The sequence below is a fragment of the Exserohilum turcica genome, assembly GCF_000359705.1.
Source record: "Exserohilum turcica Et28A unplaced genomic scaffold SETTUscaffold_2, whole genome shotgun sequence".
Lineage (NCBI taxonomy): Eukaryota > Fungi > Ascomycota > Dothideomycetes > Pleosporales > Pleosporaceae > Exserohilum > Exserohilum turcicum.
The window spans coordinates 1,476,500-1,499,640 of NW_007360025.1; the positions used below are offsets into that span (position 1 = coordinate 1,476,500).

The window sequence follows — 23,141 nt, forward strand, 5'->3', positions numbered from 1 at the left end:
AGATAACTATCCCTCCTATTCCTATCCCTATCCCTATTCCTACCCTTTTTCTTCAGTCATTGTTATGCTTGATCCCTTATCATCTCCCACTATCACCATCATCATCATCATCATCACCACCATTGCCATTGTCAAACAGTGTCTAGCAGTACCTTAGGCAAACCACTACATATATATATACATATATATATACATGACATGTATAAAAGAAGGATTTTTTTAAAAAAAAAAGAAAAAAGAAAAAAGAAGAGAGAAAGAGAGAAAGAGAAAAAGAAAGAGAGATGATAAGATGATAAAATTAAGTTATAGAAATTGCAATGACTAAAAGAGTGGTATGTATGTATGTATGTATTTATGTATGTATGTATTTATTTATTTTTCATCTATCTATCTTATCTCTTTCTATATATATATTCATTTCTTCATTTCTTGCTCAATGTCTCTAATTTCCCACTCACATATACATGCAGTAAGGATAACAAAACGAGAGAGAGAGAGAGAGAGAGAGAGAGAAGAAAAAGGAGTAAAGGACGTTAAAAAAAAGAAAAAAAGACTACATTAGAACATTCAGATGGAGAGAGAGGGGGGGGGAGGTATTTGTATCTGCGAGAGCTAGATCGACATCGAGAGATCAAGATCGACATCGAGAGAGACATAGATATAGAGGCTAGGTAGACAGAGGCAAGTAGTAGTAGTAGTAGCAGTAATTGCATAAGAGTGTGAGAGTGAGTATGAGAGTGAAGTTCCAAACGAGTTTCTTCCATTGCTTCTTCCCATTGCACACCCTACCCTGCGCATTGCCCTGCCCTTTGCATCCCCCCCCCCTCCCATGGGTGTACCCAAAAAACCCCCCAAACACACACACATACATAGCCGGGCGGAGGAGTTTGTCATTTGACATCAAGAGAGAGAGAAAAAAAAAGCGCAAAAAAAAACCACCAATCCAAGAAATAAGGTGAGATCGAATTAAAAAAAAAGGTGTGAGGGATATATATGTAGAGAGACACAGAGAGAGATATATGGATCCGCACACTTATACAAAGTATTGGAATGCGGTTCTGTGAGAAATGTGTTAGTTATCAGCGTATTCTTGCTGGTGAACGAAGTAGTGGTGGACTTACCCAATAGCAGCCATGACTCCTAGACCAACCAGTGCCCTCCGTGTGACCTTTTCCTTTGTCATCTTCTGTTCGGTTGTGTATGCGACCTTTGCGAGTTTATTGAGGCGCTCTTCGGCCAGATCCTCCGCGTCGAGCACGTCTTCGATGCCACGCTTCGATGACCGCGTAACCGTGGTTGCTGAGTTGGCGTCGAATTGTTGTGCTTCGGCAACCATACGCTTGGCCTCGGCAATCATGGCCATGGGGTCTTCGGGCTCGGGCAGCGCAGCATGGTCGTGTGGGACATCGACTGTGACGTTGGTGCTCGTCTTCTCCGTGTCGCCGTTGGTCTCGACGGTTTGCTGCACTTCAATGCGGACTGTGCCCTCCTTGACCTCAGGCTCTGGCTTTGTCTCGCCGTTTTGCGCAGCCTCGACTTCTGGCTCCTTCTCTTTGACCTCGCGCTCGACTGATGGTGTGACGGGTTCCGATACGCCATTAGCAATAATGTTTTGCAGCGCACTTGACGGAGTAACGGCCTCGGTGGGTCTAAAGACATCGTCTGCCTTGTTGACGTCTGGCTTCACGGTGCTTCGTGTCGTTCGTGGTTTGCGTGGGGTGGCGTACTTGCGACTTGGTGTCATGCCCTTGCTGGGTGAGACGGATCGGGCCGAACGTGCGCGCGTTGTGCGAACAAGACCAGGCGTAGGGAGAGTGGCGGGTTGTGCGTTTGCAACGTCGAACCTGGGGGGCATCTGAATGTGCACGTTTGCCTTGTCCTTGTTGCCCTTCTCAATGGGCGCGGGGTCGAGCAGCGCCTCTATCCAGTGGCGCATCGAGTATTCTTCCGAGAGCGCAAGAGCTGGGGATTCCTGTCAGCACCATTCATGCCAGGTGGAGACTGCCAAAACACTCACCCTCCTCTGGCGCGATCCAAACGCTGCCGGCTACCTCTTCAGCGCCGGCGGATGGAAACGTCTTCTGGTACTTGCGTTCGAGTTCCTCTTCCTGCAGAGATGCCCATGGGAATGCAGCCTTGAACATGCCGGTAGCACTAATGTAGCCATCGCTGCTGCGTCGCTGTTTGTCGCGTTAGTCGTCGGGTGCGCTTGCGGCAATGCGCTCATTGTTTTGCATGGCGTACCATCAAGAAATATGACTCGGGGAAGGCGGACATGCGGTTTCGCGAAAAGATGCCAGAGCCCGAGAGGTCTTTTGGCAAGGGGACCCTCAGGTGCGCGTAGTCAAAGGTGCCCAGGTTTTCGGGCTTTGCCGCGTTGGTGAGGCCGACCTGGCCGGCCTTGACGCCCAGGTTGGTCTGTCCCAGGCGGCGTCTCTCGATGAGGATGTCGACTTTGCGCGTTTATTAGTCGCGTTGGCGGATAGACGAGATGCGCAACGGGTACGTACCAGCTGTCGAGTCGGTGGGCTCGAGCAGAGGGTTCTTCCTCTCGGGCAGAACGCGATCAACAACCATGGTGGTGGGCTTGTCGGCTAAGATGGGATTACAATGGATACGGGTGACGGGGGGCGCGCAGCGCAAGGAGAGTCGCGAAAAGTGTCGGAGTAAGACTACGTAATACGCGCGCAATTGGCGGGACGAGTGCAGGGAGGGCCGAGGCGTGCTGGGGCGCAGAAGAGCGTCGAGGGGCGGCTCGTGGGGGGTTGTGCGACGGGGGGGACGGGGGCGACGATGGTGGAGAGGCGCGCGCGCGAGCGACGTGATGAAGGATTGTTTGATGCGACAAAGGCAGTGAGGCGCCCCGGAGCGACGATGGGGGAGCGGTGCTATGCCATCCCTGTGCACTAGCGGCTGCCAAATGCCCGCCCAGCCACCCCCGGGCAATGCCTGCGCGCCCTCGCACCCACAACTGCTCGACCTAATTCGTACAGCATGAAAGATGATTTCCGCCTGCCGATTGGCGCTGCCGATATTGTCCTGCCATCGCGCGCCTCACGCAGCATCGCCCAGCAGCCGGCGCGCGCTGCTTTCGGAACAAGGCCTCAGGTCACGCGTTGGCGCTTCTTTGTCGTGACGCGTTGCTGGCCGGCCCCAAACACGGCGCACGGCGAACTACAAAAAATGTCAACAGTGGCTGCCAAACAGAGACGCATCGCATCGCCATTGTTGCATAGGGTTGACAATTATTGGGTGGTGGTGACTCTGGCCTACACTCAACGCATCGGATGCGCAACGGGCACCCCAGGGCAAGAGGAATGAATTCATGCAAAAAAAAATTAAAAAAACCACACCCGCGCTGGAGTCTTCTGGAGCAGGCAATGCCGACCGCCTGCATATATACACAGGCTAGTCCTGTTATTGCATCCTGACAATATCTCCGAGGCGATAGCCAGACCAGAGACTGCAGCGGCTGTCGCTGCTGGCGCTAAACACGTCACGGCGCTGGCACTGGCACTGGCACTGGCAATGGCATTGGCAGACTGGACAGTGTGCTTTTTAGTTTTTTCGTCTTGCTGGGGAACAGGCGGGGTTGCACCCAAGCGCGAGGGTGAGACGTCTGCGCCCTCAACCAGCTGTCACTGGCGGCGGGGGGCGTGTGTGTATATGTATTTGCAGCAGCAGCAGCATGCTCATGCAACAACAGTGTCGCAGCACGAGTCTGGACGATATGCGGCATATCCAAGGGGTCCACGGTCCACCCAGCAACGCGGCAGGCCCCCGCCAGGAACGAGCCCCCTTGGCCGCTTTGAGCTGCTGGAGCGGTGAAAGTGCCCCGCTAACCTCGAGGCTCAACATGAGGCCGCGCCTACTTGGGCCCCTCATTCCTCCAATTGACCCTCAACTTCTCCACACCCTTCTCTCGCCGCCCCTACGCCCAATCACCCACCCTTCCATCCCACATACACTCACCCCCAGCAGCCATGGCCGACCACGCAGACGACCTCCACCCGGAGCAGACCGAGGGCTTCAAGGTCGGCGAGAAGAAGACGATTGACGAGTACCAGAAGCTAGGTAGGTGCCACGACACTGTGCAGCTCTCCTCGCCGCCTCGCCGCTGCTGACCACGCCGCCCGCCAGACCAGAACGACGAGTCTCTGCAAAAGTGGAAGGCCTCTCTGGGCCTGGGCCAGGGCAAGGACATCTCGGACCCCAACGACCCGCGCAAATGCATCATCCTCTCCCTGGGCCTCGAGGTCGAGGGCCGTGAGGACATCATCATCGACCTGCGCGCTCCCGGCGCCCTCGAGGAGCTCGAGAAGAAGCCCTTCACCATCAAGGAGGGCGCTCGTTTCCGCATGAAGGCCCAGTTCAAGGTGCAGCACGAGATCCTGGCTGGCCTCAAGTACCTGCAAAAGGTCACCCGCATGGGCGTCAGTGACAAGCTGCAGGAGATGATGGTACGCCACTCTTGCCGCCATGCTGGCACACGTCGGGCACACGCTAACCGTCTCGACAGGGCTCATATGGCCCCAACACGGAGGAGAAGCCGTTCTACGAGAAGAAGTGTATGTCTTTGCGCCCCAGCGACGCTGCCGCGCTACCCTACTGACTATGCCTCCAGTCGAGCCCGAAACCGCGCCCTCTGGCATGCTGGGCCGCGGCCACTACACGGCCCTCTCCAAGTTTGTCGACGACGACAACCAGGTCCACCTGCAGTTCAAGTGGTCCTTTGACATCAAGAAGGACTGGTGATGCCACGTCTGCAGTGGTGGGAAAGGCGCCATGTCGCCACGTGGCCAAGAATGGTCTTGTCTTTGAGTTGGAAGCGGTGGATATCCAGGGTGCTCAATCTCCTACGAAGTAACGAAGTGACGGCTGACGGTCGACCATCTAGACGGACACACACGTCCGCCCCGATATCGATCTTGTAGCATGAAGGAATCAAAATTTTTCAACGCCTCTCACTTGTCCAATCTCCGTGGTTCGCGTGTGCTGGACGCTCGTCGAGCTCGTCCAAGTGAAACCACCTCCCTGCGATCCGTTTCGCCTTGACGGTCCGGCCTGCCCACGCTCGCTCCGTGCTGCCCGAGCCAAACCTGCGTGCTGAAACATTGAGAATGGACACTTCCTGCTCCCACGCGTCGCCCGTGTTGCCTGGGCGTCGGCTCGCGTCGAGCCCCTGTTCCGGCTCGGCATCCTCGTCGGCGCGCGCTGCATAGACATGATGACGCTGCTCGCACTCGACCATGTGAAGCTGGACGCCGGTCCTGAGCGCCGTGTCGGCCGCCGTGGCAAAGCATCGTGACAGGCCCTGGGCCGAGAAGGACGGCGTGGATGCGTGCAAGGCCAGCGCATTCACCAAGACGACGCGCTCCTCTGCGCCGGCCGCGGTGTGCCCATAGGCAGTCAGGTAGGCCAGCAGCGCCGGCACCGATGGGCAAAAAGCAAGGCGGACATGGCGAGTCGTGGACAGGTTGTGAAGCGAGGGCGCCAGCAGGCGCTGGAGCTCGTCTGCGCCGTCGCCGTCGCCGTCGCCGTCGCCATGGCCACGGGCGTGCTGCAGTTGGGCGGCGAGCTGCTCGACGAAAGCCTCTTCACCGGAGCAGACGATGAGCAGGGTCGGGCGGGCGCTGGTCGGCTGTGTCGTCAGGACATGGTGCAGCAGTGCCGGCAGCGTTAGCGGGCGGAGCACTGCCGGCGTCGGCGACATGGCAGATGCTGGACTGTCAAGCCGAGTTGGGCTGCCATGTGTCGGTCGGACGGTCGAGCGCGTCGTCGCTATGTGCTGCGGGCTGCGGGCTGCGGGCTGCGGTTCTTGGGGGGGGGGTGCGGGTGCCGCGTGCCGTACAGTTTTACATTAGTAGAAAGGCAGCTCGTCAAGCCAAGTCATGGTCGCGCTCGGCCGGCAAGTGCCAATCGGCGGCTGTACCCGCTCCCCGTCAGCGCCCCCCTCCCCCCACCACTGCTTCCCTTCGCTGGCCATGGCAATGCCTCCAGAAACTGCCCCCAGCGCATGCACGCTGCCACGGATCACCACCACCACGCAGCCCAGCGCCCCCTTTCCCTGACTCTGCTTAGTTGCCATCCTGGTTGTGGGCAGTGACGAGCCGACTCGTGCGCCCTCCGGACCCTCCTCTCGACTTCCCCGCGGGCTTATGTCGCTGTAATGGAGTCCATCAGTCGCATATCGAGCTTGTTGGAGACAGGTATGGCGCCTTTCGTGATTTTCCCTTCGTTCGCCCTTCCATCTCACGCCCGGCGGCTCACTCTGCCATGCGCGCCCGTCCCGTGGCTCCTGGCCATGTAATTGCGTCGTCTGCTCGCTATGCATCCGTCCAACTTTGCTCATTGGTCTCTCTCTACAGCTCGCGACCTGACGCTCGAAGCCGCCCGCGATGCCAGCAATGTCCGCCGCGCCCCCACGCGAGAGCTGCCCTCGGGCCAGCTTAAGAAGCTCCTCGACAGCAGATCTGAGCGTGACGTCTTGGAGGGGCTGCGGAGAGTCATCACTGTATGCCTAGCCCCACCATCAACTCGCTCCCTTTCACCACACACGCCACGCCTTGGGACGTGTAGTGACTGACTGTAGACGCTCTAGATGTCCTACCGACAGCCGCCTTCGCAAACGCTGCCCTTCTTCTCCCACGTAATCAAGAACGTTGCCTCGCCCTCGCTCCAGGTCAAGAAGCTCGTCTACATATACCTCCTTCAGCATGCCGAGCACGAACCCGATACCGCTCTCCTTTCCATCAATACCATACAAAAGTCGCTCACCGACACGAATCCCCAGCTGCGCGCACTGGCGCTGCGCGTCATGTCGAGCATCCGCGTGCCCGTCATTAGCCAGATTGTGAGCCTGGGAATCAAGCGCGGTTCGGGAGATATGTCGCCGTATGTGAGGAGGGCAGCGGCCTTGGCGATACCAAAGTGCTATAGACTGGACCCCAACACTGAACCGCAGCTGCTGGAATATCTCTCGGCATTGCTGGGCGACAAGCAGTATTTCGTGACGGGGGCTGCCGTCTCTGCATTCCTAGAGCTGTGCCCGGATCGCTTGGACCTCATACACCCACACTACCGCTCCTTGGTACGGAAACTGGTCGATATGGATGAGTGGGGACAGCTGGCTACATTGCGGCTGATGATGGTCTATGCCCGGAGGTGCTTTCCCAGGCGGACCAAGAAGGTCAAAAAGGCGGCCGGTGCCAACACGAACAGCAAACCCACACAGTCTACCAAGGGCTTTTACGATGATTCTGAGAGCGAATCTGAGGAAGAGCAAGAGCAGGATATGGAGGAGATTGCCGTGCTAGATCCAGACCTGGAGTTGTTGCTAAAAGGCTGCCAGTCGCTTCTTCAATCCCGAAACGCTGCCGTGGTAATAGCGGTAGTGAGAACTTACCTCTACCTCGGTACGCCCGAGTACCTGACCCAGGCCATCGGGCCGCTTATCTCCCTGCTGCGATCTGCAGGCGACATTCAGCACATAGCCCTGTACAACATTGTGCAGGTTTGCTTAGCGCACCCCGAGCCGTTTGTGAAGTACTACACGCATTTCTTGGTACGATCGACAGATGCACCGCATATATGGCAGTTGAAGCTCGAACTGCTTACTTTGATCTTTCCGCACGCGCAATCGAGGTTACAGAGCTTGATACTTGCCGAGCTCAGCCATTTCTCACACTCGGGTAGTCTGGATCCAGCCCTGGTCAAAGAGTCTGTACGCGCAATTGGACGCTGCTCACAAAGTCCTGCAACGAGTCCCCAGACGTCTGCCAGGTGTCTCAAGCTACTCCTGAAGCACATTGGCTCTGCCGATGCCCATTTAGTAGCCGAGTCGCTCGAGGTTATCCGACATCTCATCCAGCGAGATCCAAACGCCCATCGCACGACGGTTGTTCGGTTGGCAAAGCATTTGGATGCAGCCACGAGCCCTCAAGCTCGCGCAAGCATCATATGGCTGGTCGGCGAATTCGCCGGTCTTGATCCGGAGAACAACATTGCAGCGGATGTGTTACGCATTTTGGTCAAAGGCTTTGCGGACGAAGCGGAGCCAGCCAAACTTCAAATCGTGTTGCTAGCAGCCAAGGTCTATGTGCATCACTTGGCAGCCAACCCGCCCCCGGAACCAAAGGTGGAAGAGCCCAAGCCGAATCCGTTGGATACCTTTGAAGAACAGGGCGGGTTCAGAGACGAGCACCTTGATTCGCTTGCACAAAACACGGAGCCCCAAGAGGAGGAAAAGCCGCATATCATCGAGGCACTGTACAACTACGTTTTGTTGTTGGTAAGGTATGATACCTCATACGACCTCCGCGACCGTGCTCGCGTCTACAGGGCATTACTCGCGACGCCCACTTCTACGCAACTTGCCTCTCTCCTACTTCTGGCACCCAAGCCGGTGCCGCATATTCCCAGTCCTAGTGAGACTCGAAAAGGATATGTGCTGGGAAGCGCCAGCCTCGTCATTGGCGATGAGGGGGGCGTTGGTGGCCTCAAGGGCTACGAAAACCTGCCTCGGTGGGTCAAAGAGGGCGAAGAACCAGACGCAGCGCTACGTGATGAGGCCGCTTCGACTTCTTCGTCAAACTACGTATCGGCGTATGAAACGGCAAGGAACATGTCGGCAGCCGAAAGGCTGGATGCAGCCGCAGGCAGCAGTGGCAGAATGGCGGGTGACAGCACCATGAGTCCAAGGGGCCTGAACGGCGTGGGTGGAGACACGGGCGTTGGCGGAGTACCAAAGGTGCCGCTCAAGGAAAAGACGCTGGACGACTGGCTAGCCGAGGAGGAAGAGGATGGCGAGACTGAGACGGAGAGTGAAGAAGAAGAAGAAGAAGAAGAAGAAGAAGAGGAAGAGACGGACGAAGAGGAGAGCGAAGAAGAAAGCGAATTCGAAACAGACAGCGACGAAGAGGAAACCGATGATGAGCGAGGCACTCTCCTCAAGTAGTAGCTTGTTTGTCATGATGATACATTGAACAAGAGAAGAAGAGAAGAAAAAAGTACTCTTTACAAAATTTCCAATTCTCTCTCTCTCTCTCTCTCTCTCTCTCTCTCTCAAAGCCTAGCCATATTCCCCCTCTTCCGCATACTCTTCACCTTGGCCTCGTCTCCTCCCGCTCCCGCTCCCGCTCCCTCTGCAGCACCAGCACCAGCACCATCAGCACCACTCTCCTTTTCCTCATGGCCATCCTGCCCAGCCACAGCACCTTCCCACAGCCGTTTCCCAACCAAATCGACTAGTTTCAAGACACGCGTCTGCACCGTCGCGCCATCACGCCGGTTCTTGCCTTCGCGCCGACTCGCGCTGATGCGTTCGGCGAAGCGCCAGAGAGGACCGTCGGGTATGATTCCAGTGTTATTTCCATTTCCACTCTCACTCACACCACCACCACCACCACCACCACGGCTTGGCACCCAGCCCTCCGCCAGCCGTATACACGGCACCGATTTTCCCTTGGCATCTCTCTTCTTGGCCACGACAATCATGCCCTCCTGTTCAAAGCGCGTATACGCATTCTTGAGCGTTTCCTTGTTTACGGCTTCGAAGTAGGACAGGTCGCCTTGGTGGTAGAGGGTTTTGCCTAGGAGCTGGGCGTGGTCTTGGGTTTTTTTGAGGTCGAGCCAGGGTGGTGATGTGTTGTTGTTGTTGTTGGGAGAAGAAAAAGAAGAAGAGGAAGACGGTGGTGGTGGTGGTGGTGTAAGCATCATCAAGCTAATCGCACCAAGCCACGCGGCTTCGATAAACGGCCAGATGAGGAAGCAGTAGAAATCGTAGTTTTCGCGGCCTTGGGCACGTTCTGTGGGTGAGAGTTGGATCCATTCGAATTTGTCGTCTTCATCTTCTTCTTCTTCTTCTTCTTCTTCTTCTCCTCCTCCTGCTCCTTCTTGGCTTGCTGGAGATTCCGCGCGCGTCAGGGTAATCACGTCGTCTTTTTCGAGGCCGCGCAGTGTTTTTGCGAGATTGGTGTCGAGACCTTCGGTCGGGAAGATGAATTCGCCGCGGAACAGCTGGGAGAGAAAGTGGACTTGGGCGCGCAGATGCGTGTACGACATGCTCTGGTACTCTGGGCCGCCGCCTTGCTTGACGTGCATGTAGAGGGCGGCGCTGACGAGGCTCTGCAGGATGAAGAGGTGGATCGTCATGTTGCGGTAAAAGGAAAGCTGGAACCGGTCGACGGCGTAAAAGGTGTCTTCAGGGAGGCCCGGGACAAGGCCTACGAGGCCTGGACCGAGGACTTCGAGCGCGCGGTCGACGACGACGCTTGTGGGGAGATTGCCAAAGTGGGCGACGCGGCCGCCTTGGGCGCGCACTCGGTTGCTGAGCCATTCTACGCGGCGGATGAGTTCGGTTTTGCCGACGCCGCGGCCGCGAAGCGTGAGTAGCACTGTGCCGACGAGGGCTGTAGGCATGACGACCGAGACGTCGTTGATCTCGGATAGCACCTTGTAGCCCAGTGTGTGGAGGAGGCGGAGTCGTTCTTCTTTGGTGCTGAGCTGTCGGGGGAGCTTGGAGAAGCGTTCGCGTTGCTGGGTGATGAATGATTTGAGAGACCAGGGCTCGTGGAACCGGACGTCTACGCGGCCAAGTTTGAGAGAGAGAACCGACGAGGCAGATAGAAAGTCGACTAGATTTTCTTTGGGCTTGGGTTGGCCCAAGAGTTCGCTGATATATGAACTGTTTCCGTGTTAGCCTGTCAATCTTGTGCTTGAGAATTCAAAACGTACTCGACTTCGATGACCTTGTCGTACTGTGTTGACACTGGACAGATGATGGCATCATCTACTCTTCCACTGGCCACACTATCCAGCATGTAGCTCAAGATGCCAAATTTTGGTGGCAGGAGTTTGCCGGTCCGACTCCTGCCTCCCTCGACAAAGCACTCGAGGTTGTAGCCGCATCTTAACAGGGTGTCTATGTAGGCCTGAACGAGCGTGATGTACAATTGATCATCGCCAAAGCTCCGTCGTATCCACATGGCGCCAGCATGCTGGAGAAAAGAGCCCACGACGGGGAAGTTGAGATTGTCGCCCGCCACTACAGTTGGCAGCGCAAGACCCAGCCTGTAGCAAATAATCTGGAGGGAGACGTAGTCGACATGCGAGCGATGGCACGGGAGGAAGATGATGGAGTGCTTATCCTTTTGCGCCTTTTCCGCCACAGCACGCAAGCGCAGGACCTCTTCGCTCGAAACGTGGACACCTTGGTGGTAGGCTCTGGTCAAGAGCTGCGTCGCAAAGTAGTATGCACCTCGTATAAAGGTTTTGCTTTCCATTTTGCAAATCATCGAGTCTGTCCAGCCCTCGCTGACTTGCAGCAGCGACTCTTCTATCTCAGCCCTTCTCCTGCTCTTCCGATCGTCATTGGGCAACAGGCCCTCGTTGGCTTCAACGTCGACTCTCTTGTCGGCCAGCTCGCGGATCTTGGCGAGGAGCATGGGGCTACTCAGCACCCTCCCCTTCATTTCCTCGCTGAAGCCAGGGTAGAACTCTGGTTGGCCAATATGATTGTCAAAGGATCGCCACCCGGTGCCTGAGAAGTGGAGCGAGACTTCGCGTAGAAAGTCGAGGGGCGAAGAGCGGAAGCGTGCGAAGCTGTGGATGAGGCCGCGATCGGGCGACTCGTTGTAGCCGGCAGCGTGGAGGTGCACATTGTCGTCGGCAGTGATGCTCAGGTCGGGGGCTTGTTCCGAGGCCGGAGAGCCATGTGTATTGTCTGAGGGGGCCATGGTGTTGAGAGGGTGGGCAGGCTGCTGTGCGCCGGGAGGTACGTCTCGTCGGGAGAGGGCGCAATGGGTTGCGCCGATTACATGGGTATACGCGTTGTCGCTGTTATGATTTGTCTGCTGTGAGTTGGTCTGTTAAATTTCGTCTGTCGTGGAAGACGTGGGATTCAATGTCATGGCATGTTGTAAGCCGCAAAGTACGGTGACGCGCAGAGGACGGCGCGCCTGCGACGATGGTGGACCCACTTCCCCGGCCTTTTCCTCGTGCCTCGGCTTGCGGGGGACACGACGCCAGCCTTGCACCTTTTCGACTCGCAACATTGTATAAGATCGAGTTAGCGGATCGCGCCTCACTACATTGTGGCACTCGATGGCCGCGATATCATTCAAGTCTGTTGAATTGGGATAAATTAACTAACCATTTTTTAAAAATTAAAATACCTCCCACAAACTGACCTTGCCATCCTTGGCCCCAGCAGCAACCCAATGCTTCATCTTGGTTTCGTCTTCCCGTTCCTTGATACGGCCTTGGAGACGTCCATCTGGCTTGTACTGCCCGAGCAGCTGCTGGAAACTTGCATCTGATTTTGCTTCCCTGATTGCCTGTGTGGGGTCATGACCACCTACTTTAAGCAGCGTATCCAATTTGTGCACCAAGGGCTGCACGCTTGAATCGTGTGCCTCGCTATCCCGTGTAGATTGTTTCTGTGCCTCGTTCAAGGCAGCCATGAAGCAGGCTTCTTCCTCTTGCTTGGCTAGGTCTTCTGCTGTCAATATTTGGCCAAATGCTACTGCATACACGCCTTCCTTGTGCCATTTTAGCACGGCGACTTCCTTGAGGGTTTTGCTGCTGTAGATGCGGATGCGGGCGTCCCAGCCAGCAGTGACAATGAGCCGGCCATCCGAGCGGACCCGGAGAGACTGCTGGCCAGCATGCTTGGTGTCAATCGTCTTGTACGGGGGCTGCACCGTCACTAGCGGGCGGGTGGATTGGGCAGGCTTGGTGCGGGGGAGCGATGTATAGGACGAAGAGAGCAGAGAGGCTAACCCTCCGGGCTTAGGTGTGTGGGGAGGTTTCTTGGCAGGCACCTTTGCAAACGAAAGGCAAGGTTCGGACGAGTCGGAAGTTTGAGAATCGACTTTTATTGCCTCTGATGGTCTACCTCCAGGACTCTTGGTTGGAGTGTTATCGGTCGGCCGCCATGGGTCTTTATCGGAAGGTGTAGCCTGTTCTGCAGAGTTGCCCTGACAAGAGGGAGAATAGGGATGCAGGTCGCTGATGTCAGATGTGAGATCTGGCAGGCGGTGCATAGCGACCCTGGCATCTGCCGACGAAGTGAAGTAGAAATCGCCATCGGGCGAGGCGTCCAGGGACAGGATGGGTTGCGTGTGCGGCTGGCTGAGATAGACCAGCTCGGCTGCATCGACACTAGGGCGGGTGTGGTTTGCCGGTAGTGTGAAAGCTGCTGTGACGCCAGCCTCGTAGCCAGCAAAGAGCAGCAGCTTCTGCGAGCGTGGGTGGCGGGCCAGTTTTAGCGCCATGACCATTCCTGGCGGTGTTAGCGATATCTGGCGCCCAGGCTTCGACAGCGGCATCTATACCTGTTTCGACGGCCTCGACGCGAGGAACGACGATTTGCAGCAGCTCATGTGGGAGTTGCCAAACCTCAATCTGCTTGTCATCGCGTCCCGGGACTGCGATGAGAATGGGGGCAGGGTCAGGGTCCGAGCGGGTTTGGCGTGGCTGGGGGCACATGGCAAAGGCGCAGAAGTTGAGCGTGTTGACGGGAAGGGCGTGCAGCAGCCATGGCAGCGCGGCGTCTAGCTTGTCCGCGTCGGCGGGGAGAGCGAGGGCATGGGTGGAGCGAGCATCTGGGGTGAGCTGCCATACCCGGAGGCAGTTGTCGCGGCCGTGACTGGGGAAGTCATTGGGTGGTGCAGCAGCAGGGCATGGAGATGAGACTCACGTAATAATGCGGTCGTAACCCCATTGGGCAATGGCCAGGACGGGGCCGGCATGGGCCTTCCACACGTAGACGGCGCGCTGGGTGGCCAGGCGCCAGCAGACGACGTAGCCGTGGGCGTCGCCCGAGAGCAGATGGGCGTTGTGGCGGGCAAAGTGCAGGCAGTGGACGTGGGAGGCGTGGCCGCGGAGGATGCAGGTGGGCAGGGCGGGAGGCAGAGCGGCCATGTGGAGGGTTTGTTTAATTCATCATAAGCTGAAGTGGTCGTCTTGGGCAGGCCGGCACGAGATGGGATCGGCGAGGCAGCCGAAGTGGGGCCACCGACAGCCAGCCGCTGCTTTTTCGGCGCCGCCCCTCGACCACCAAGAAGCTATGCACATGCGCGTGCAACAACAAGAAGAAAGCAACGCCGAGCGCGGTCCCGGATGCGTCTCCGCGCCCGTCGCTGCAGCATGCAGCCTGCATTCGGGGGTGCAGGTGTGTCGTGGTGGTGGTGGTGGTGATGGTGATAGCCATGGCCATGTGAAGACGGCAGGCTGACGGCGGGCCACGATGGCTGCATCCGCGTGACGTCATTCGGAGGCTGACAGCGCCGTCCATCTCTGTCCATCTACCATGTGCCTGGTTACTACTGCTACTACACCAACTACCACTTGCTGGTACATACTACAGCAACAGTCCTCCAGGGCAACAGGCAAGAACAGGCAGTCTGTGCATGGATGCATCTAGTGCCGAGCATGGATCGACTGTGTATCGAGTATGGATGGATGCACGCAGGGATCTTGGTGGGCTGCGAGCTTATTTGCAATCTTCTGCAACATTAGACGACGCCCACGCCAATACCATCCTCTACCACACGCACACGCACACGCACACGCACATCATGGCCCCGTTGGTCGCACGCAATGCCCGGCCCCCCGTCGCCCGTCTCGCTGCTCTCGCTGCTCTCGCTCTCGCTCTCACGCCCGCTGCCCGTCTTGGACATGGCGGTTCTATTCTAAGCGGCCCGTCAGTGCTGCACCCACACCCACACCCACCCGCTACTTATAGTACGGTCCACCGGCCCTCGCGTCCACCTGCCCCCGCCCACCCTGACAGCACCACCCTGACAGCACCACCCTCCCCCCCTCCCTATTCCCCGTCGCCCTCGCCTGTTCTCCCCCCAGTTGCTTTTCCAATATTCTACCTGGTTCGCGCGACTCGCGTCCATCTGCTCAATCAAGCCCTGCGCCGACGTGCTTTTTTTGTTTTGTTTTTTCTGGTTTTGGCCTTCATCCCGCTGGCTTCTGCTCTGCTCTATTCTGCCCTGCCCTGCCCTGCCCTGCCCTGCCTCCCCTGCTTTTCGCCTACATTTGCCCTCCACCGCCCTCCATCGCCCTCAGTTGCGCTAATCGCCTTGTCCAAAACCCGTACCATTCTGCTTTCGCGTTGCAATTCCGCTTTGGACCACTCGAAACACGCCCTGTTGCGACCACCCTGCCTGACCCCATCGACTCTCGGAGTTCTCTGCCTGCCGCCTCTCTGCCGCCCTCGACAAAATCCACGCCCGCCCCCGCCCCCTCCCCAGAAACCCAGACAACCAAAAAGCACACAGGACACGGCCCACCGCATTCGCCACGCTGCACGTCCTGTTCCGGGCCTCGCCCTGGCCTCACGCCTACCGGCTCACTGCACTACAAGGCTGCCACTATGCCAGACACTTCCACGCCGTCTTCCAACAACGATTCCCCCACCAACAAGTCGCTGCCCACGAGGAAACGCGCTACCGATGCCACACTCGACGACAAGCCCAAGCGCACACGCACCGGCTGCTTGACGTGCAGAGAGCGCCATCTCAAATGCGACGAGTCCAAGCCCACGTGCAACAACTGCCTCAAGTCGCAGCGCGACTGCAATTGGGGGAAGAAACTCAACTTTCTCGACACCACCTGCGAACGCAGCGCATACCTGATTCCCCAGGGCATCGACTACCAGGTAGCCTTCATGGACGAATCCCGCACAATTGCCTCGGAATACGTCGGTGGTCGAGAAATGTATCCCGTCGAGGAAATGGACACGCACTTGCCCATGGGCGACAACGCCTTTGGCATGGGCCCCCCCAATGCCTCGCGCCAACCCCTCCCACCAGTACAGGGAATCCCCCACGACTCGTACCAGCAAGCCCAGCTCAACTTCAGCCTCGACCAGCATCGCGCACAGCACCAGCATGGACGGACAAGCAAGTCGCTCCACACCTCTCCCACTCAACCACCTTTGCTAACTCTCGCTCAGTATCCAACTACTCAAACGGCCCCACGCCCTCGACATACACAATGGAACAATCTGAGAGCCCCGCCCCGCTTCCAACCCGCGACTATCTGAAAAGTCAAGAGGAGGTCCTATACATGCAGGTCTTTGTCGAAGAAATTGGAATTTGGATGGATAGCATGGATGCACATAAGCACTTTTCGCGATTGCTGCCCTTCCATGCGCTCAACGAGCCGATGCTGTTACATGCCTTTCTTGCATGTGGCGCACGGCATCTTGCGCTTGTCAATCCAAAGTACAGCGAGGAAAAGGCACTGCATTACTATGATGTAGCGACGCGCGACCTATTGCATTCTCTCCAAAACCCCGACCGCGACACCATTCTATGTGCGACAACTGCCGTCATATTAAATGTCTACGAGATCATGGCCGAGCGCGCACTACAACGGATGAACCACATTGCCGGGGCTCGCGCCTTGATCAAGGAGTGCCGGTGGAATGCAAAATCAACAGGCATCGGAGCTGCCTGTTTCTGGCTCAACGTGGGCATGGAGATTCTGAGCTGTCTGCACTTCAATTGGCAAGTCGCGTGGGATCCAGACGACTGGGGCATTGAAATGGACTTTACGCCAGAGACGGAATCGGGAAAAGAGGAGGTCTGGACACATCGCATATTGTATATTGTTGCCAGGATATGCAACTTCCGCGCTTCAATACCACGCAACCCAGAAGTCGCTAGACAAACATTGCAGGACCGCCACAACGAGTGGCTACGTCTCAAAGACATGACCGACAGATGGAACGAAAACATCCCCAGAACTATGCATCCAATGGCCTATCTTTATCCCGGCCAGACCATATCTGGCTCAGCATTTCCAGAAGTCTGGTTAATCAAAAGAACATCAATCGTCGCCCGCCTGTTTTATCACACGTCTCTTGTTCTCCTGGCCCAGATCAACCCAGTACAAGCAACCAGCGAGCCGGAAATGTGGGCCATGCTCGAGCAAAACTCAAAGTTTATCTGCGGCATTAGCGCACATGTCAAAGATCGCGGCGTCGCTAGCGTCGCACTAAGGTCCCTTGCCATTGCGGCCGAGTCTCTCACCGATCGGCGAGAGCAAGAAGAGGTTCTCCAAATCTTTGACAAGATTCGACAAGAGACAGGGTGGCGAGTAGGATTTGTCAATACCGAACTGAAGCAAAAGTGGGGCTGGGATACTCCGCAGAACCAGGACCAACAGCAGCAACAGCAACAGCCACCACCACCGCAGCAACAGCAGCAGCAGCAGCAGCAGCAGCAACAGCTTAACGGGCAAATGCAAGACGGCAACTCCATGTACCAGCAGCAGCCACACATTGTCGTTCAGCAACAGATGCCTCAAGTCTCTCTAGCGCCCCCGCCCCCAGCACAAGCCCCAGCCTCCGTACCCCGCCGACCAACCGCCTTTGGCAATCCTCTTCTCGTCGCCGACTTTAGCATGCCTCAGCACCCCTATCAAGCACACTATGTCCCCGCGAATATTGTCCAACAACAGCAACCTCCCTCTCTTCTCCAGCCGCCTCTTAATGGCTATGGAACTCATTTTTTCTAATCTCTGCCTCTCTTTTTTTTTTGAAAACATCAGTCTTCCAGCCCTGCTTCTCGCAATCGATTCTCATATATGCATGCATACCCATTTTCGCAACGCACAGCTGTATCTCGTCGTTTTCCTATTCCTATTTCTTGATTGTTCTTTTTTTTCTCTCGCTTTGTGTATACGAAATACGGAAATGTAGCCAAAAGGGAAAAAAGGCAATGTTGCAAGGCATGCATGTACACACACACACATACACACACAAAAGGTAGGCGGGGCGGATACACATCTCTTTGTTGACATTTTTTTTCTGCTCTTGTTGAATAACGACGTTATGAGGGTGTTGGATGCACGCAATCCATGTAACGGGACTCATTTTAATATCCAGTAGTGACGACCTAGTGAGGAAGAAAAATCAGAGAGAGAGAGAGACACACACACACAAAACGAGGAGAAATGTCTTCTTGTATTGTAGTATATGGCTCTGCACAGCACGAGATGGCCATGTAATGATAGATACGGCTCTCGGTGCTCCCTTGTATATAAAATACATGTCTCCCTTGGAGTATTACGAACAAGATAACCCACGGTCAAGTAACTCGAGACCCTAGTAGTAGTAGTAAGCCACGGTATACTTGGTTGATGTGCTAGTGGTTACGCAGGCTACACCAACACGACACAACAAGACGACGACACGGGGTCAAGTTGGTTGCTATTTGTTCTGTACTTGTGGATATCTTTGTATCTATGTAGCTTTGTCTGTGACAAGGGCTGTTTTAGGATTGCGGGTTTACTATGTACATAGGTACACATATACACATACACACATATATATATACACAGAGAGAGAGAGAGAGAGAGAGAGAGAGGGGGGGACCTTTACTATAGCCGAGAAATCAAAAAAAAGCTTCTAATCCAAGTACTTGGATCAAGCCAAGTAAGTAATCCTCTCATGCAATTGAAGTCAAGTCAAACCCCAACCCCTCTCATGAATCCCCACTTACTAATGCCAACTCCAAGTCCAACTTCAACTTCAACTTTAACGCTAAGAATATATATATATATATATATACATCTCAAAAGATTTCGTCTCACAAACTTTGTTATTCCCAGTGAAGTTTTCTTAGCGGCGGGCGTGAGATGTGATACGTGGAGATTACAACTTCTGTAGTAAGAATAAGAATAGACATGAGTAAGTATATCTCATAAGTCTTGGATTATCATTCAAAGCTATGTAGATATTGATATTCCAGATACAGCCATGTCAAAACCAAGTCTAAAGCTCTGGCAATTGCAATCATGTCGAGGTCAAGGTAATTTAATTTAGCATTGCAGGTTCAGAGAAATCAAATTTGTCATTGACTATCATAAACTTCATATATACATTACACTAAACCATCTCCTCTGGCCATCAATAAACCTCTATCTGGATGTGTCGAGGACATAGCGTCCAACAACAGCACCCTGGTGCATCTTGTCGTAGACCATCTGCAGCTCAGACAGACCCACCACCTTGTAAGGAGCCTTGATCAGACCGCGACGGAAGAATTCAATGGCTTCAGAGCTGTCCTTGCGGTTGCCGACATATGAACCTTGGATCCTGATCATCTTGATGACAGTCTCAAAGACGGGCGCCTTGAGGTAAGCACCAGCTGGGAGACCAATGCAGATGACGGTACCGCGGGGTCGGACGTATTCAGCAGCCTGCTGGAATGGCTTCTCGTTGACGGCGACAAGGATGACAACGTGGGGACCAAGGCCATCGGGCGTTGCCTTTTGTACATCGGCGACAAGGTTCTTGGATGTCGAGAAGTCGACGAATGCTTCGGCGCCAAGGTCGTTGACACACATGTTCCTCTTCTCCTCGCCAGCGTCAATGGCAATGGTTCGTACACCCATGGCCTTTGCATACTGGCAGGCGAGCGATCCGAGACCACCTCCGGCACCAACAATAGCAGCGAACTGGCCGGGCTTGACGCCGGATTCCTTCAGGCCCTTGTAGACCGTGATACCGGCGCAGAGGACAGGTGCAATGGCGGCCAGGTCACATTCCTTGGGGATGCGGGCAACGTGGGCAGCCTTGGCGATGCAGTATTGCTGGAAGGTGCCGTCGACAGTGTATCCAGACAGAAGGGGAGTTGGGCAGAGAGGCTCATCGGCTGTTTGGCAGTAGTCACAAGACAGGCAAGAGCCGTTTAGCCACTTGACACCTGGCGCGAGTTAGCGTCAACCAGCCACGGGTGGGAGCAAAAGCAATATAGCATACCAGCATAGTCGCCAATCTCAACGTCTTTGACTAGCTCTCCGCGTGCCACGACGACACCGGCACCTTCGTGGCCGCCGACCAGAGGCAGCTTGGTTGGCTAATACAAGTCAGCAGGCTTCACGAGAGAAGCATTGGCATACTAACCAGAGGCCAGTCGCCATTGACGGCGTGGAGATCAGTGTGGCAGACACCAGAGTACTTGATGTTGACCAGAACCTCGTCGGGGCCAGGCTTCTGGACTGGAATCTTCTTGTACTCGACGGGACCGCCGGTCTTCTCAATGACCTGCGCCCATTGCTCGGTGGGAATGTTGCTCATGTTGACGGCGGGCTGTGGGAAGTGCTGGGCTGGGGTGGTGTCTGTGGAAAGTGTGTGTGTGTATGAGAGAGAGACTCGAGGATGAGGGTGTTGTTGGATAGTCGTGTGCCACGGAGGGGCGCTTTATATACGCTCAGGCGCCGCCGTGAGAGTGAGAGAAGGAGAGATCAAGGCCGTGGACCCCACCCGGCGACAAACGGATGAGAGCAGGGCCTGGATGTCCGCTCATCCATGGCCGCTCCGGGCGTGCTGCTCGGCGCGGCGGAGTTGGGCGGTCCATGGTAAGGCTTGGTCATTGGCCTGGGGGAGGGTGTAGTGGACCTGTTGGAGGGGTACAATGGCACAGATTGGATAGCGTGGCGGATGTCGAAGCATCGGCTAGGCGACAGGGACGATAGCGTGAGCATGTTGGTACCACAGCAGCAGGACGCACGTCCAGAAGCAGAGTGGTCTGACTTGTTCGCGGCCAGGGATGGTGGGCAGCAATGTGCGATGGGGTGAGGGGGCACAAGGAACGCTGCCCTTCTCGAGGTGGGGGCGTCGTCGACGTCCAGCGCCTAGCCTCTTTGGGCCAGATATCTCCTGATACTTTGTGTGGTGCCCGCGGCCGCACCAGAGACGACGACACTGGCGACGAAGAAAAAAAAATCGTAGTGGTGGTGGCTGTGGATGCATCACCAGATGGCTCGTCTCACAATCGTCTTTTCGTCGTGAGCTCCCACGCGCGGTCCTAGCCCGGTGTCTCTGCCATGCATCTTTGCCTGGCGTCTCCACCGGCGAGGCGAGGCAGCTGATGTGAGCGCAGATGCAAAGTCCCCATGGACGACTCCTGGCAGCCTTCCAACTGGGCCGGTCGAGCGCAAACCCCAAACGCTATTTCCACGCGCGCTGTGTCCCTCTATGCCGATCCAAGGAGGTACATGCCGGCAACGGCCCAATGACATGGTTCCAGGCGCCATTCGGACAGGCCCATTGCATGCGGCTCCTGGCATGCTAAGCGGGCCATGGCGGGGTAGTCGGCGGAGGGCTACGTCGACAAGCCTTCAAGGCTGCGGAGTAACGGGCCCATCAACAGCTCGGAACAACGGGGGCAGGGCGATCGGCGGGCGTCGACATCGGCGGCCAAGCAACCACTACACACTGCTACCGCCGTCAGAGGAGGGGAAGGGGGGCAGAGGTTCCACCACGCTCTCTCTGCGGGCGCACCGCACGCAGCACCCCTCTTTATGTCTGCCTCGCGCTGAGAACCGTGATGCCTACGTGAGCACCTCTGTGACTTTTAGCCGTCATGCATTGCGTAGCCATACATCATCCATCTGCACATTGACCCTCGACACTGACACTGACACTGACGAAGACATCACAGCGCCCACAACACCAGCGTCCCAGGGCCACGACCGGGTGACAACATACTCGACGCTAGCTTAGCCTCGACAACAGCCACACAAGTCATCATCAATACATGTCAATTGCACATACACATGCGAAGCTCCGTGTTACCGGAACTGTATCGTGGCATTAGGCCCGACTCGACCACTCTAAACGCCTTGCCGCTCGCCAAATCCATCACACCCGCACCGCCCATCGTCACAAAACACATCGAGCATGCACAGCTACTGCACCATCACATCGGCAGCCTCACCATGCCCATTGGCCGGCCGATCGTCGGCGTCCTGCAACCCAAGAGGTAAAGACGAGGGTAGATCCTTTCCGGCTGCCCGTGCCTTGGTCTCGGCCCACTGCCGCAAGCGTACTAAGCTCCTCATGCGACATTCTCCACGAGCGCCCATGCTTGTCAATATAGCTTCATTGACCTTGCTCGCAACATTCCGCCGCAGCGACGGCTCCAGCAATTCATTCAGTTCCCTCTGCAGAGTGCCTGGCGCCGCAGGAAGAAATATGAGCAACGACATTGTAAGTTCAAGATCTCTCAGAAAATCCGCGTTGGTCGCTGCCCGAGGAGCAAGCTGCGATGAAGCGAAGTTGAGCGCAGGCGTGATATCAGAGGCGGCAGATGACGTGCATGCCCGGATAAGTTCAATCAGCTGCAGCCGGAGCAGGTCAAAGTGCAAGGCTGGGTCTGTGTCTAGAATCTGATTCGCGCGTTAGCAGAGCCCATGGACAGCTATGCGAGACGAGTAGATGGAGCTGCTTGCAATCATACTGAGGACTGAAGGTTTGATTATCATCAAAGGAATTCTGCGTGGTGCATGAAACTGATTATAATCCTGCAAGGGCGTGGTGCCAAACAAGTAATATGAACTTTGCATACCTGGGGATTCAGATCATTGATCTTAGTAATGGCGGTATCAATATCGCCAGCATGAATAGCCCGGCGTATTTCTACGCGGGACTGGATAGACTCCTCTTCAAGAGGCAACTGGATGTTTGCTTCCTTGGCAAACTTTTCCGCCGCTCTTGGGTAGCCTTCGCTGACCAGGTAGTCCATGATGACAAAATTGATGTCCCTGCACAAGCCATGTTAGCACTGCTGCACCTCGTACATATGGGCTAGGTAGCGCGCCATGCCCAAGCTACGACAACATCAGAGATACAAGTTAACATGCTCTCCACATGTTGGTTCGGAGAGATTCCCAACTTATTTTGAACTCATCATGCGAAAGCGCGTAGCAGAGGCGGCGCCGACTGTGGGCAACTTACGTCTTCGAGGGTTTCACATCATCCACTTTCCGCTGGAAGGGATGATGCTGTGTTGGCGTTGCCGCCGATACGGACACTGTCGATGAGCTCTGCATACCGGTTAGAGAGGGGGGGGAACGGTTGCGACAGCCAGCCACCGCGTAGCTTACCATGATGAAGCGAGACGCCCAGCGAACCTCAGCCGACATCCATCAGTGATTTGTAGGAGCTGCTCGACCGTGGGCCGAGTGTGCTGGCGGTCACGCAGAGATTTGCGTGGTGGGAGAAAGTTTGCGGGTAGAGCTTCGTGAGAGAAGAAGACTGAGCTTGCGCGCTTGGCGAGACTAGTGCCGGTGGGTCCCCTTAGGTAAGCCTGACACTAAGGTCAGAGCCCACCCAC

The 23,141-nt window shown here is 56.0% G+C and overlaps 9 protein-coding genes across 9 annotated transcripts; 3 read left to right on the forward strand and 6 right to left on the reverse strand.

Moving 5' to 3' along the window:
• Positions 1-804: 804 nt before the first annotated feature.
• SETTUDRAFT_115519 (uncharacterized protein) lies at positions 805-2,752 on the reverse strand. The gene is made up of 5 exons (XM_008027285.1): positions 2,511-2,752; positions 2,245-2,453; positions 2,018-2,180; positions 1,122-1,962; positions 805-1,058 (listed from the first exon to the last, which is right to left on the reverse strand). Exons 1-5 carry the CDS (start codon positions 2,575-2,577, stop codon positions 1,034-1,036), a joined length of 1,305 nt encoding a protein of 434 aa, XP_008025476.1. The 5' UTR covers positions 2,578-2,752; the 3' UTR covers positions 805-1,033.
• A 1,231-nt stretch (positions 2,753-3,983) lies between these two features.
• On the forward strand, positions 3,984-4,755 carry SETTUDRAFT_153687 (uncharacterized protein; the record flags this gene model as incomplete). The annotated part of the gene is made up of 4 exons (XM_008027286.1): positions 3,984-4,074; positions 4,141-4,460; positions 4,520-4,568; positions 4,625-4,755. The coding sequence occupies 4 exons, from the start codon at positions 3,984-3,986 to the stop codon at positions 4,753-4,755; spliced, it is 591 nt and encodes a 196-aa protein (XP_008025477.1).
• A 199-nt stretch (positions 4,756-4,954) lies between these two features.
• Positions 4,955-5,713, reverse strand: SETTUDRAFT_88420 (uncharacterized protein; the record flags this gene model as incomplete). The annotated part of the gene is made up of 1 exon (XM_008027287.1): positions 4,955-5,713. The coding sequence occupies one exon, from the start codon at positions 5,711-5,713 to the stop codon at positions 4,955-4,957; it is 759 nt and encodes a 252-aa protein (XP_008025478.1).
• Positions 5,714-6,328: 615 nt separating this feature from the next.
• On the forward strand, positions 6,329-8,991 carry SETTUDRAFT_115527 (uncharacterized protein; the record flags this gene model as incomplete). The annotated part of the gene is made up of 2 exons (XM_008027288.1): positions 6,329-6,514; positions 6,602-8,991. The coding sequence occupies 2 exons, from the start codon at positions 6,329-6,331 to the stop codon at positions 8,954-8,956; spliced, it is 2,541 nt and encodes an 846-aa protein (XP_008025479.1). The 3' UTR covers positions 8,957-8,991.
• A 72-nt stretch (positions 8,992-9,063) lies between these two features.
• On the reverse strand, positions 9,064-11,735 carry SETTUDRAFT_19439 (uncharacterized protein; the record flags this gene model as incomplete). The annotated part of the gene is made up of 2 exons (XM_008026722.1): positions 9,064-10,684; positions 10,735-11,735. The coding sequence occupies 2 exons, from the start codon at positions 11,733-11,735 to the stop codon at positions 9,064-9,066; spliced, it is 2,622 nt and encodes an 873-aa protein (XP_008024913.1).
• Positions 11,736-12,164: 429 nt separating this feature from the next.
• On the reverse strand, positions 12,165-13,923 carry SETTUDRAFT_19440 (uncharacterized protein; the record flags this gene model as incomplete). Its single annotated transcript, XM_008026723.1, has 3 exons — positions 12,165-13,282; positions 13,335-13,648; positions 13,700-13,923. 3 exons carry the CDS (start codon positions 13,921-13,923, stop codon positions 12,165-12,167), a joined length of 1,656 nt encoding a protein of 551 aa, XP_008024914.1.
• Positions 13,924-15,840: 1,917 nt separating this feature from the next.
• SETTUDRAFT_41411 (uncharacterized protein) lies at positions 15,841-17,535 on the forward strand (the record flags this gene model as incomplete). Its single annotated transcript, XM_008026927.1, has 2 exons — positions 15,841-15,914; positions 15,968-17,535. The coding sequence occupies exon 2, from the start codon at positions 16,009-16,011 to the stop codon at positions 17,533-17,535; it is 1,527 nt and encodes a 508-aa protein (XP_008025118.1). The 5' UTR covers positions 15,841-15,914; positions 15,968-16,008.
• A 1,313-nt stretch (positions 17,536-18,848) lies between these two features.
• On the reverse strand, positions 18,849-20,146 carry SETTUDRAFT_115534 (uncharacterized protein). The gene is made up of 3 exons (XM_008027289.1): positions 19,928-20,146; positions 19,784-19,880; positions 18,849-19,727 (listed from the first exon to the last, which is right to left on the reverse strand). The coding sequence occupies exons 1-3, from the start codon at positions 20,099-20,101 to the stop codon at positions 18,940-18,942; spliced, it is 1,059 nt and encodes a 352-aa protein (XP_008025480.1). The 5' UTR covers positions 20,102-20,146; the 3' UTR covers positions 18,849-18,939.
• A 1,407-nt stretch (positions 20,147-21,553) lies between these two features.
• On the reverse strand, positions 21,554-23,040 carry SETTUDRAFT_163039 (uncharacterized protein). The gene is made up of 4 exons (XM_008027290.1): positions 22,912-23,040; positions 22,763-22,851; positions 22,374-22,569; positions 21,554-22,194 (listed from the first exon to the last, which is right to left on the reverse strand). The coding sequence occupies exons 1-4, from the start codon at positions 22,912-22,914 to the stop codon at positions 21,715-21,717; spliced, it is 768 nt and encodes a 255-aa protein (XP_008025481.1). The 5' UTR covers positions 22,915-23,040; the 3' UTR covers positions 21,554-21,714.
• Between the last annotated feature and the right edge of the window lie 101 nt (positions 23,041-23,141).

Coding starts and splice junctions, on each gene's coding strand:
- SETTUDRAFT_115519 (XM_008027285.1), bottom strand. CDS start 2,577: ATGGTTGTTGATCGCGTTCTGCCCGAGAGGAAGAACCCTCTGCTCGAG. Junction 2,454..2,510: donor GCCCACCGACTCGACAGCTG/GTACGTACCCGT, acceptor AAACGCGCAAAG/TCGACATCCTCATCGAGAGA. Junction 1,059..1,121: donor GGAGTCATGGCTGCTATTGG/GTAAGTCCACCA, acceptor CATTTCTCACAG/AACCGCATTCCAATACTTTG.
- SETTUDRAFT_163039 (XM_008027290.1), bottom strand. Junction 22,570..22,762: donor GATGTGAAACCCTCGAAGAC/GTAAGTTGCCCA, acceptor TGGCTTGTGCAG/GGACATCAATTTTGTCATCA. Junction 22,195..22,373: donor TCAATGATCTGAATCCCCAG/GTATGCAAAGTT, acceptor CGCGCGAATCAG/ATTCTAGACACAGACCCAGC.
- SETTUDRAFT_115534 (XM_008027289.1), bottom strand. CDS start 20,101: ATGAGCAACATTCCCACCGAGCAATGGGCGCAGGTCATTGAGAAGACC. Junction 19,881..19,927: donor TCAATGGCGACTGGCCTCTG/GTTAGTATGCCA, acceptor GACTTGTATTAG/CCAACCAAGCTGCCTCTGGT. Junction 19,728..19,783: donor TGAGATTGGCGACTATGCTG/GTATGCTATATT, acceptor AACTCGCGCCAG/GTGTCAAGTGGCTAAACGGC.